The 13,542-nt window shown below is 30.7% G+C and overlaps 3 protein-coding genes across 4 annotated transcripts; 1 reads left to right on the top strand and 2 right to left on the bottom strand.

Annotated features, from left to right (window-relative positions):
- Positions 1 to 786: 786 nt before the first annotated feature.
- Positions 787 to 2,117, bottom strand: LOC148236033 (nitric oxide synthase-interacting protein homolog). The gene is made up of 4 exons (XM_088184204.1): positions 2,048 to 2,117; positions 1,759 to 1,895; positions 1,195 to 1,697; positions 787 to 1,125 (listed from the first exon to the last, which is right to left on the bottom strand). Exons 2-4 carry the CDS (start codon positions 1,879 to 1,881, stop codon positions 879 to 881), a joined length of 873 nt encoding a protein of 290 aa, XP_088040330.1. The 5' UTR covers positions 1,882 to 1,895; positions 2,048 to 2,117; the 3' UTR covers positions 787 to 878.
- A 556-nt stretch (positions 2,118 to 2,673) lies between these two features.
- Positions 2,674 to 6,926, top strand: LOC148236032 (complex I assembly factor Egm, mitochondrial-like). Its single transcript, XM_088184203.1, has 5 exons — positions 2,674 to 2,740; positions 2,891 to 3,725; positions 5,457 to 6,207; positions 6,297 to 6,368; positions 6,613 to 6,926. Exons 2-5 carry the CDS (start codon positions 2,894 to 2,896, stop codon positions 6,824 to 6,826), a joined length of 1,869 nt encoding a protein of 622 aa, XP_088040329.1. The 5' UTR covers positions 2,674 to 2,740; positions 2,891 to 2,893; the 3' UTR covers positions 6,827 to 6,926.
- On the bottom strand, positions 6,758 to 12,128 carry Ir8a (Ionotropic receptor 8a). 2 transcript variants are annotated; one of them, XM_088184201.1, is made up of 12 exons: positions 11,969 to 12,128; positions 11,726 to 11,908; positions 11,455 to 11,663; positions 11,228 to 11,384; positions 11,038 to 11,157; positions 9,575 to 9,679; positions 9,406 to 9,505; positions 9,157 to 9,337; positions 8,904 to 9,087; positions 8,519 to 8,844; positions 7,866 to 8,101; positions 6,758 to 7,796 (listed from the first exon to the last, which is right to left on the bottom strand). In XM_088184201.1, exons 1-12 carry the CDS (start codon positions 12,005 to 12,007, stop codon positions 7,516 to 7,518), a joined length of 2,121 nt encoding a protein of 706 aa, XP_088040327.1. In that variant the 5' UTR covers positions 12,008 to 12,128; the 3' UTR covers positions 6,758 to 7,515. The 2 variants fall into 2 exon arrangements, with proteins under 2 accessions (XP_088040327.1, XP_088040328.1); XM_088184202.1 differs by lacking the exons at positions 11,038 to 11,157; positions 11,228 to 11,384; positions 11,455 to 11,663.
- Positions 12,129 to 13,542: the final 1,414 nt, after the last annotated feature.

Raw genomic sequence — 13,542 nt, 5'->3', positions numbered from 1 at the left:
TTCGAGACGGTTTTTTCTAGATTTTCTTTGAGGGATAAAGTTGTGGACTAAGTGGTTGTTTTCTTAATATTTTGATTTCATTAAAATTTATAGTAATTAATTTAATGACGCATTTTTCCTTGCCTTGGAGTGTACAGAATAATTATATATAGGATTATTCAAGCATACCAGTCCAACCGGATAGATATTATATAGTTTTCAGCGTTGAGAGAAACATTATCGCGCTTCGTTTATGTTAGTATTTGGAGACCAAAATTCAAGTAATCACCATTATTAATCTATCTATGTTTGTTTTCCCTGGCGCCTAACAGGCGAGGGATGGGATTTCTAGGAAAACCTCTCAGCAGCATATCACTTGCTGAAATTTCTTTCATTAAGCCAACGTTTACTATATTTCTTAGAAAGTAGTCCTAAGTTACGTTTTCTATTTTCCTCGAAAGCAGTTTTAAATAGTTCTAATAAACATGTTTTCTCATTAGTTGCTTATTGAGATAGGCCTGTTTTCTTACCGTGGTATTACCAATAGTTCTACCTATACTTCTTTGCTCACCTCTCAACATCATATCAATTTCTGGTCCACAAAGGAGTACTCCAGTGTTGTATTGTCACTATTAGGCCTATTGAGGATTTTTTCAGGCGACAAATTAAAATTTTATTTGTTAACAGTGAAGAATATGAATCATATTAATTCAAGAAATATATTTACATATTGAAAAATAAGGACAATGTAATCTATTTAAAAGCTTTGTATTTTCAAGCTTCTATTAATTATATAAATAAATATAATTTTAATGATCAATTAATATTTTTAATTACAAAAAATACACACATACATTAAATTAATAATATCAAATTTAATATAATTTTACATGTAAAGTTTATGCTTGCAAAACAGGTCTTTCAAATCGGCCTTGTAAGCCATTATTGGTAGCAGCAAAACCGGTACCACCACGATTTAACGGAATGATATCATCTTCTGTTAAAGTTTCCCCGGTCAAAGGATGCTTCATGTCTTTTTTAACAATTTTCTCATAACACTCTAATGTTATAACATCCCCAGTCGGCTTTAGAACAACACATGCCACAGAATTACTCAATATATCGTGACTAATGGGACACATATACCTAGAAAAATTATGAATGTATAAAATCTCAGTTGTGTAAATTAATAATTTGAATTAAACAAAACAATACCGGCATTCTTTAGCAATCAACGATTTCTTATCATCGGGGTCGTTCACTTGTGTAAACTTCACAATGATTAAATCCTTCATTTTCAACGGTTTGCCTGTAATCGGACACATGATCTTTGATTCTGGCTTCTTCATCTTTGCAATTTTAGCGTCGGGAAGTTGCGACGGTATCCAAAAGCTCGGCAGCTGTTTATCTTTTCCACTGATCATGTTTGAAACTGAATCGGAACTTTCTCCGCTAGTCGATGGCTTAGCGGAGCTAGAAATGTTTCTTTCTCCATCGACGAACTTTTTCAGTTCGGTTTTTTTAGCCGCCGCCATGAGTTCGGCGATATCTTCGTCATCCCGTTTTTTTTGACGTTCAAACTCTTTGAGAAGACGGCTGTATTCGTTCTTTTTTGTAATGACATACTGTAATATAGCTTCTTTGTCAAAAAGATAACCCTCCTTGGTTATGACTGGATTTCTGCATGGTTGCAGTGTTAGATTACAACAATCAAATCCCTAAAATTTGTATTTATTTAGGCATATGCGATAAGGTAATATGTAATAAAAATTTACATACTTTTATGGAATCTTTTCCAACACGAGTGCTATATGTGCCATAACCTGAAGCTGCAGCGTCTTTTTTCTTTTCGTGGTATGTATAAACTGCGCCGGCGGTACAGTTTCTCGCATGACGAGTCATTTTTGTGAATTTATCTGAGATCAAAAACTTGCAATTGTTGTATTCAATCTAATTACTATATTATTTTATCCTCATACAGTATATATTTAATGGAAAATAAATATCATTATTTTAAGTAAAATTGATAAAAGAAAACGCGAAAATAAAATGACAACCACCAACAAACCTTCCAAGGGAACTGTCAAACACAACAATCCGTCACACCGACCTAAAAATACAAGGCGACGGTTGCAATAGTTCGCGCATTTCCGGCCAGTCTTATATATAATATTTTATTCAAATATATATTTTATATTATATTTTAAAACAATTATTTTTTTGTGATATTTACATGTATCTTTTTTGGTAAATATTTTTATTTTTAATAATAAGCTTACTTTTTTTTCATTTCACAACTCAAAAAGATAGACGAGAAGTATAATATATTCCCGTATTTATTTACCTATCTAATAAAGAAATGACCACGGACTGGCCAACTTTTGTCCCTTTCTTCTTTTCCTGGAAAGAGCTGAACTGACACTCCTGTTCTTCTCAAAACAAATAAACTTTTGCAACTCCTTCTAATTATCTTACTATACATAAAACGCTCTACTCTGTTTTGTAACTTTTATTACGAATTTTTATATTTCTCGTTCCTTATTTACCATTAGTACTCTATTATATTTATTAAAAAATAGCAGTACAGCTTTAAATAAATTATAAAACACTCAATATATTTATTAGCATTTTTATAAAGTATTTAAAATAATATTTGGTTCAAATTCCCGAACGTTTATTTTTAAATCTGGTAACAATTTTTCTCGCAGTCGTAAATGTCATTTATAACATAGGTTATTCGCCGAGTGAAGCAATATTTCAGGTATTTATGTATACGTGCATGCTTTTTATATGAATTTTGATATTATAAAAATAAAAATGAATTAATTTTTATTGCATACCTTGGTATTTTCGTACCAATTCACGTTATTGACTATTTTAATCTAATATTAGGTTATTTTTTGTCAAATAGAAGATGAATAACTTAACGAGGTGTGTCCAGTATAAACAAATGTTTACAAGAAGTTTGTACAACAGTTATTTAAAAGTATTACCTTCCTGTCGATTTCAATCGTCCCAACAATCTGAAGCGCAAATATTGGAACAAACATTAGAAGAAGATATCAGAAAGTCTGAGCCGAGAGTAGTGAGGCGAAAACCTGCCATCCTACCATTTATGAAAGAAATATTCTGTGGACGAGTCAATTCGGATATATTAGCATTTCCGGAGTTTCTGAATAAAACTGAACTAGAATCTTTAGCGACTAATGTTGAAAACATGAGCAAATATATTTCCAATAAAAATCATTCTGATAAGGACGTCATCAACTACTTGAAGAAGACTAGTGTATACGGAGCGCCAGCTAGTGAACTGCACGGCGGTCTCGCTTTGTTACTAACAGAGCGTTGTAGAATTTTAGAAGTACTCGGAAGTAGATATGATGTCGCAATGGAAGTTATAAACCAGTGGTGTGGTATTGAATGTTTAAAAAATGGCTTGACTGAAGAAGAGCTAGACGAAACCTTACCAAAATTGACATCTGGTGAATATTCGGTAAATATAGTTTTGGCAGAACCCGAAGCTCGTTTACCAGAAATGCCTGATATCACTTGCAAAGCAAAATCCACACTAAATTCTGGATGGGTTCTTGACGGTGAGAAAATATTTATGGAAAAAGACTTGAAAAACAGATACTTAGTAGTACTTGCCACTGTAACTCAAGATGTAGCTGAGCCTTTTTTGGTTTTACCTGATCAACAAAATATCACCCACGAAAACCCAATTTTGAAATTTAGGAATACCGAAGGTAATATATCGACAATACATTTTTAAACCGCACATTATAACACAGCTTAATTTTACTACTATAGTTTTATATTTTTATTAACTAATAATAACATATTATATTAGTATTATATAAGCGTTTATTATCACAGATTTTTAGCTTGTTTACAATTCACTTGCCCAAGAATAGTTGACGAATTGCATTGAAGAAACATTTTTTTGCTTATAAATTCTTCAATTAATGTGAGATGAATATATCTGCGCTTGTGCAAAAAATGCCTTGGCATCATATTGCTAGGATTAATATTCACTTATATGAATCCATTCGTTCTAGAGCTAAACTAACAATCCCGTTTCTTTGATGTATAATAGATAAAACAATATATTAGCTTTTATGGCTTCTTTGTTGGTTTTATTATTGTCGCACAACTTCTTATAATTAAATATTTTCTGTGACTTATGATGGTCTCTACAACACTACTGACCGTGAATGCTCTATGTATTTATTTATTGTAAATCTTTTGTTGTAACATGACGGCAGTGGCGTAGCTAGGGTATGTGCCGCCCGGGGCAATCCTTAAAATTGCCGCACCCCTCCCATACATTTTTTTGCAGGGTCATAAAATCAGCATTTCTTAAAATAATAAATTGATTATTGTTAAGCTCTTGGTATTCGTAGATTTACATAAATTTTAGTTTATTCAGGGTTAAGAACCACACTAGACGATTCCATCGTGAATATGCCGCCCTCAAGCAAGTGCCGCCCGGGGCGCCCCGCCCCCTCCGCCCTCCCATAGCTACGCCACTGCATGACGGACATTATCCCAATGCGTTACAGCAGGGTACACACAATAAAAACTTACAAACAAATAGAGAGACACCAGACTAAATTAATCAGTCTCTAAATTAATGACATCTCTTAATAATTATAAACTATTATTACAGCTTACAATTAATAGATTCAATCATGAGATTAGAAAAATCTAGGTAAACCTAATCTGTAATGATTGATCGGAATTATACTTGTATATTAATGTAATCATTAATTCTAATCTCCCAAATATGATAGAAAATGAAAACTGTTTCATGTGGGATTGGAAACCATGTCATCCAATAATACGACTGGTCTATCGTGCTGATCAGAGAAATCCACTTTTGTACCCAACATCCTTCACTGTTCAGCATTTTATTATTTTTTTTAAAAACGACTCGGCGAGATTTTTGAACAAATATCTTGATATTTTTATTTAATTACGATTTGAATTTTTACTCTCATGTAATCAATACTTCTAATAAAGCATCAAAAATGCTGATTTTATATGACCGATTAGTGCTTAGCATATTATAATATGGAGATTTAATTATTTAGATTTAAACACTCATCGAGTTCCCATAGAAATGTTAGACCATACTAAGGTCATCAAACATTCTTTATCTATATCTGTGAAATTCTGATCATTGTGTTACATGGAATATGCTCATGCATTGCGATCTCGCACATTGTTCTGACATATCTTTGCAAAATTAAAATCAACACATAAATTTGTCTTTAGCAATGGCAACCTAATTCCTAAACGAAGTATCTTATTTATTTTGTACACAGAGTTGTAGAAATTTTAATCAGTAATCAAATTAAAATATGTGATTTTATTTTATTTTTATATAACTTCGGTTACAGTGCGGTATAAAAATGTACTATAAAATACATCAGGTATGTTTGTGTTTTTTTTATTATATCTTTATTATGTTTTAGCCAGAGTACTAGGACGAAAATTTGGCGACTTTGACCAGATAAAAACATCACAAAAAATACTTCAAGATGCTTTAAATAATAAAAGACTTGGCATAGCGGCTGCTTGTCTTGGTCTATTAAAACATGCAATATCAGAAGCTGTAGAATGCACCAGAGGAAAGTTCATCAATGGACTACCAATTTCTGAACTTCCACTCTTTCAAGATAAACTCTCCAAGGCAGCATTGAACGCGTATGCGATGGAAAGCATGATATATATGACGTGTGGTCTATACGACAACTATGAAAATCCCGATGTTGATTTAGAAGTTATCTTATGCAGAACCTATTCTGTTGAAAATACTTTGTCATCGATCAGCCAAATCCTCTCGTGCATGGAAGCTCACAGTGTAAGCCCAGAGCTAGCCAAATGTATGGAATGTGCCATAAAATTATACACCAAGGATGAAGTTTCCGACAAACTAAACGTGTTTGCCATGCTTTCTGGACTCCAATACACTTCACACTTTTTTAGTTTAGATATTCAGAAATCAAGAAATGTCTTGAGTTTTCCCGTGTTTGCTATAAAGAAGATGTTTGAAAACCGGAAGAAGGATAATGACTTTTCAGATTTGAATTTATATTTGGAAGAATATTTCCATCCTAGTCTTAAACAAGGTTCCAAACATATGGAATATGGCATCATGAGACTCAAATATTGCAGTGAGCTTTTATTGACGAGACATGGGACAGAAATTTTATTCGAACACAGGTTCTCATCATTATAACAAATTATTGTGCACATATTATACACACATATATATGTATATATATAAACATCACATATTTTTATCTTTACAGAAGCATGCATCGACTTGCGCAAGTGACTTCAAATTTATACGCAAGCCTTGCTAGTCTTTCGCGGGCGTCTAGGTATACAGATTTACATATATTTTTTGCTTTATTCATCCACTCCTATTCACAACTAGATCTCTAAACAGACACATTCATTGTTTATATGTCGTCTTCAATGCACTACCTCCAACTTTTCCAACGTCTATTTCATGAGAATGGATTCTATTTATCTAAATCTTGCCATTATATAAACCATACTACTTCAGTGTCTTCAAAATATTTATTTATATATGTGAATAATTATTATTTATATTTATTTTAGATCTTATTGCATTGGATTATATTTGAGTGAATTCGAGATAAATGCCGCAACCTATATTTCATTATACACTAAACTTAACATAAAAAGAATATCTACCAATATTGATGACGACATTTATATTAATGGTGATGCTGTTCAAATAGACGTTGGTGAGAAAATCTTCAACTATGGAAGAGTATGCTTCGAACATAGCTTAGAGAAAGTTTTCTTTTAATTTAATCACAAAATTAAATAAAACTAGTTGTTAGATATTTTAAGATATATAATATAATTTGATTAGTATACATTAAAATAAAAACATCCTTTAGAAAAAATATATACCAATGAGTTTTTATAACTACCCTAATAAATCGTATAATTGTGATTAATAATTAATAGTGCTAAGATGTGCTTTAGATTGTGTAACGTTATTGAGAAATAATCCGCTAGCAGTGTCATTCAAAAATTTACTTTTATTCAGTTTTTAACAGTCAACTTGAAATAAATTACAATGTGTAGAAATTGAGGTCGCTATAAGTTTTACCTGATTTAGCAAGATTAGCACATTAGTATTCCAGATAATATATTTTAAATCAACCAAAGTATTGATACAAAGCGAACCTTAAAAAATTGTTTTGCAAAAACCATTGAGGAAGAGTTTGCCAAAAATACGCACATTGTTTTTGATCCCATCTTTTACATATGCCTCAAAATCTTTAAATAACTAACATTCACGAAAACGTTTATTTGTACTTACTATATGATTCGTTGATATTTTTTAATAAAATAAATATCATTAAGGATATTTTTTCCCTTTTTATTGTTTGTTTATAAATGCCCAAATTTAATTTGCAAATTGAAATAAATAGTGTGAAAAACCAATGTTTGCACTGGGACATTTTATGTACTATCTCTGTTATCATTTCAAGGATTCCAAACCATTTTCGGCTCCACGTTAATATGAGATACTTTATGTTTCTCTGTCACAGGTTTAAATTTGTCTCCAATAGTAATGTTTCTTTTGAACAAATCTTTATTATCTTTTTTTTCGTTTTTGTCACCTATATTTTCCAATTTGGATTTCTTTCCTGGTGAACCGGATGGGGCGTTAACCTTGGTTTCTTTCCGTTTATAATAAATTATCTCCCAAACAAGTGTGATCATAGCCAAGGCGAGGCCAAACAGTGTAGCAATAAAGACACCGCCTAAAATTATTTTAATGTATTATTAACAATAAATTGCAATAACATTTATATTATAGCTTTCATTTTTACCAAGACTCTCTAATGTAATTCCTTCTGACTCATCACCATCAGGACAAATACCTTTTGCAGATTCATTCCAATATTTTGATGAAAGATATTCAAAATAACGTATTCTTTGCAATTCCAGAATAATTTTAGACAGATCGTCTTGAATTCTAGAACCTTGCTGAACTGCCAATCCATAAGGCCTCTCACCAAATAGTTCGCCTACTTCGGTAATATTGCAATTTCTGCTAATTTCATATCTGAAATTACACAATAATAAATTATTTTTAAAGTGTTAATAGGTTGAGTGAAGTCATTGCATTTTTTATTAGCTCATTAGCAGTTTACCAATGCAAGTATTTTCTTGATAATATGCTTTACACTACAACAAAGTTTAACTTTTTAACTACTAAGATATAGTGGGTTGATGTATGTAATTTTTGAACAAACTGATTTCAAATCATAAACCGTTAATTAAGCCGACAATGCCCAATTTTATGGTTTGATATGAAAGCTTTAAAATGATAATTAATCATATTAAAAAAATAGACCACTTAGTATATACGCTCGGTTTAACTATACTAATAATTTTTTTTACATATATGTAAATAATAAAAAAAACGCAATGATTTAGCACTCAACCTCATTAAAATTATTTTGATAATTTTTCAAATCACTTGATTTCTCCTGCATCATGAATGAAAGCAAAATCTGCATTCAAATGCTCGTTAACTTTATCAAACCCATCTCTGGCTGTCTTCACAGGTTTTGCTGAGTCAATAGCCATCAATATATTACCATATTGCTCTTTTATAGGATAATCCCAAACATGATAAATGGTCTCGTCTGATGAACTGTTCAGTGTTATTTCTTTCCAAACTTTATATAAGATATTTTCGGCATTCTGCATGCTGATGAAATACTGATGTGCTGTTGACCCTTCGACTACAGTATAATTAATACGAGATTGTCTTGCCAATTGTTCTAGTGAAGCGACCGGAGTCTAAAATTTTTAAATTTTAATATAACACTCATGTGATTTTTAATCGTTATTGACAATACCTGCATCCTCTCGACCGTAAGAAATGCTGCTAAATTAGCAGTAAATGTAGCTAGCATTAACACTACAAATAACCAATAAGCAGCAACTAGTGTACGTCCAGATAGTGCTTTCGGAGCTTCTCCCCCTCCTTGTGGAGTAAATGAAGTCAGCGCAAACCAAAATGACTCTTTCAAAGTAAAATCTCTGAAAGACATAAATCATATATGAACCTACAATCGAATATGATTTTAAAATCAAAGAAAAAAATGATACCTGCATGATGATTCTGAGTAGAGTTGCTTATAATTCCTGGCACTATATGGTGAATATCGGTCCAATATTGATAAAAGAATAGCGGTGATGATGAGAGCGGCAATAATACTCAACCACACTTCAACTTTTAAGACTGTCATGAATTTAAATAATGACGTTTTACGCACTGGCTTTCTTATAACTGAAATTTAAGATGTTTATAAATAAATACATTTTGCCTTAATACCGTATTCTTGAAATATAATTAACTGATAGCTATTCCTGTTTGCTCGAAATACGGTGCCACAAAATCGATGACTTCTTCTCGTTCCGAAGTCATAAACGTAGGAGCCACTGCTATGTCAGTATCCTTAATTTTATTTGATTAAATGACTACATGATTTATATGATATTTAATTTAATATACAAATCATCTTACACCCCTGATTAAATCGCCTATGATTCCTGTCCAAGTGCCATTTGGTAGTTTTTTTCCGAATGTTCCGTGTCTCGGAGGAACAATTTCATAGTCAAAATTCATCAGCTAGAGTATATAGTACATAATAAAAATGTTAAAAAAATAATTTTAGCTTCGTAGATAAATAACAGTCAATGTTTTATGGTTTCTTTAGTATATGAAGACCTTAAGGCAAAAACATGTTATCTGACATTATTGTCGAAAAAATTCGTATACTCTTTCAAACTCGCATTGCTCGAAAATTACTAGAAGATATAGAACCTATTAACTAAATCTTACTATGAGAGCCAAATATGTAATTTACGTGTTTAAAAATAGTTAACATGTCCTTGTCATAAAATTAGCTCCGAAAATAATGATTTCAGAAAAAAAATATTATTGCATGAGTCTATGGATGAATTAGGTAAGCCAAGAATTTGTTTGAATTATACCGAAAATATAATATTTGAGGTTATGTCATGTATGTCTTTTATAAAAAATATCATTAGCTGTTTTTAATGAAATATGGTATTTTCAATTTAATAAAAATATTTAAATGACCAAAATTGATTCACATTTAGTTTTGGAAAAAACTACATGTTTTTTGTCAAAAAGCAAAAAATATTAGATATAAAGATATGTACTTAAATAACAAATTCTTGTGTTTTAATGTTAAACATTTCAATCATAATTTTTTTACTATAAATTTTAAAATACTGATAAATTTTCAAATGTCTCGAAACTACATTTTTGCCACTGACATATTACCTTGATGTCTTCATATAGCAGAATTGTAGGACACTTATTTTAAAATTTGACAAGTGCTCTTCAACATTACTACATATTGTATGTTACTTTAAATACAAACCATAAAATTATATCAAACTCATACAAGTAAAATAAATAATAAAAGACTAGAATTTTGTCACATGATCAGCCGATACTTTATGCAGTTGAATTGTTTTATGTCGCCATTGGTTGTTATCGCGATTTTTTATTTTATCAAAATTAGACAAGTTAGATTCTCAGACATATTTATTTTCACCCCCTTCGCCTTATAGGTATTTTAAATTGTTACTAATTGATTGACAATGTTATGAAGACATTGAGAACATAAAATCCAAATGATTAACCTTTTTGCTACAAGTGGTTTTAATTCCAAATTCACCTTGCCTTGACCATGACAATAAATAAGTTACAGTGACAATTTTAAGTCGCTGTATATATACTAGCATATAAAAATAATTCAACAAAAAAACATTGTCTATAGTCCAGAGTGTTGGATGATATGATATAAATGAGGACGTGGACGAAGTCAGGTATGAAAACTAATAGATATTTAATATAAAGTTAATATATATATATATATATATATAGAATCACACTAGCTTTTTTTGTTATCATAAGTAAAACCTTCATGATACATTTATTAGCTTTTATAGTACCTCTGCGATTTTCTGAATTAAATCAATACAATATCCTTCATATAACGGTACACCTTTATCAGTGAACATTGGCAATCCAGTTTCTGGATCAATCTTTGGGTAAGTCCAAGGCATTGATGACTAAAAATATTAACACACTAAACGTTTTATCATTATTGTAATAATATGTTTATTTATGGCCAATATATACCTCAGTCACACCTATTCTGTAAAAAGTTCTAATCGGCGTCATATCAACACCTGGTACTAAATTAAACTTCTGACCGGTTGACCATTTAGCAATGTCTTCAATGTGAGTGCTATTTCCAAATTGTACATTATAATAGCCTTTCAAATATAAACCGTTCCTAAAAATCAATTATATGATGTATACAACAAAAATGTGTATATGTAATTAATTAAAGCTATATATAAAACCTTTCACTATCCCATGTAAAGAGAGATGTATTCGAAATAGTTTTTTCTGATAGTTCTTGAATCAACTCATTTTTAAAACTATTATCTAATATTAAATCCAGGCTTTGTGTACAGTCAAAACTAATTGGATTATAATCTTGATTTTTCATAAGTTTAGTCATACTGTCCAAAGTTTGTTCGACCATTTTATTTATGAGATTAAATTGTATCTGTAAGTGATTGCAATATTATATTTTTAATTATGTATATACTAAAATAAAAATACACTCACATGAAAATCTCCCTCTACAGAACAGGTGTCTTGTAAATCTTGTAAGCGGCAGCCAGTAGATTGTGTAATACTCAAAAACGTTGTATTCGGTCGCAATATAGATGTATCAAACTTTTCATAATTCATATCTGTGAACGCTAATACCCATCGATCCGACAAATGCAATAGATCACTCTTATTAGCCTAAAATTATCATTGTATTAATATATTTTTTAAATTTATTAATATGAAAATCAGTTTTACAATTTTATATGATTCTTGAACAAAACTAGATTCTCCCATAATCACAAAGTGTCCCGGTATAGGTCTTAAATTCCTTATTGTATCCTTATTTTCTTCAGTCAGTCCGACGATTACCAAAATTCTCAAAATACTTTTATTTATTATATTATACAGAGCTTGATTTAAATCTAAAATATGTTTATATATTACTTTAAATATCTCGTACATAATGTGATGTTTTATAATACCAGTTTCAGTTTGAAAGATAATCACAGCATCAGAAGCATTTCTAGCTTCTAACACATCCAATAAAGCTTCTAGAACTGTAATTGTGGCGCCTGCTTGTGATTTAATGTATGGTATACCAGAATGTTTTAATAAATTTATACCAGTTTCCCAATCTGACCAAGTAAAGTCAAATAATAAAGAAACGCCTTTTGATAATGAAGAGCATACTAAAAATATTATTAAATTAATAATCTACTAGTGATAAATATATTGTGATCTACTTAATTACACTTATTATAACTCTCTTCTTCTTCTCCTCGATTAAATTGTATAAAGTCGTCTGAAATATTTGCACCAATATGCTTCAATTCATAATTTCTCAACGCGTCACCGAACCATGATGATATTTCTGGTTGTTCATATTCTGACAGCAAAACTATAATTTGAAACACATTATTGAGTTACTAACGATCTTGATCCTTGTGTAAATAAATGAGGTATTAATTACCAATTCGTAGTGAACATTTCGCATAGAAAAAACTCATTACGAAAATGAGAAAAATCGGAAAAATCTTCATTCTGATTAAATTATCACAGAGAGCGATAACGACAATGTTACATTAAAGACTCTCACGTGGCAATGTTCTAAATCAGTAGGTTTTTTTTCCATAACCTAAACATAAGTTTTGATTCCCACGGTATAGGTTAAAAAAAATGATATAGTATTCTTTAATCATAAATAGTCCATTGGTGTAGATCTTTATAATAAACATATTTTATGTCAAAAATAATATATAATAATAATTTTATAATATTGGTACTTCTACCCCCCTCCCCTCCAAAAATATTTCTCCTCTGTGAATTTTTGAAAAATTACAATAATACAATTAAATATAAAATTAGGTTTTTTTAATGGTTTTTGAATATATTATAGTTAAAACTTATTTATAATTCAATAATTGTACATCAAAAACTCGGAGCGTACATTGTTTCAAATAGCGACTCGTGCTCAATGCTTTATTGTATTCCAAAGACGTTTCTTTTATATCCCTCTTTTCCAGGTTTGATCATGCAGAAAATAACATTTAGTGTTTTTTATTCGAATAATTTCTCGAATAATCGCTTAGTTTTCTTACTTCAGCAATGGTAATTTTTAACATTTATCAGGATTTTTACTAACATATGTGTAACAAACCTGTAACGCACTATTCACTGCTTTCATTCCCGATAACTTTCTGACCGTGGCTCGAATCTGTTATCCCAGGAATTGGGAAGAGGGTTCTCGGAACCAAATGGACGAGGACCTTACCTGGTTCCCGGAAGCGAAACAAAACCAACATTAAGAAATATTTTTGCCCTAATAGTGG

Source organism: Plectrocnemia conspersa, unplaced genomic scaffold, assembly GCF_051122295.1.
Source record: "Plectrocnemia conspersa isolate PC_06_02 unplaced genomic scaffold, ASM5112229v1 ptg000004l, whole genome shotgun sequence".
In the NCBI taxonomy this organism is placed as follows: Eukaryota; Metazoa; Arthropoda; class Insecta; order Trichoptera; family Polycentropodidae; genus Plectrocnemia; species Plectrocnemia conspersa.
Note: the sequence above shows the minus strand (reverse complement) of the source record. Positions and strands in the feature narration are given on the sequence as shown.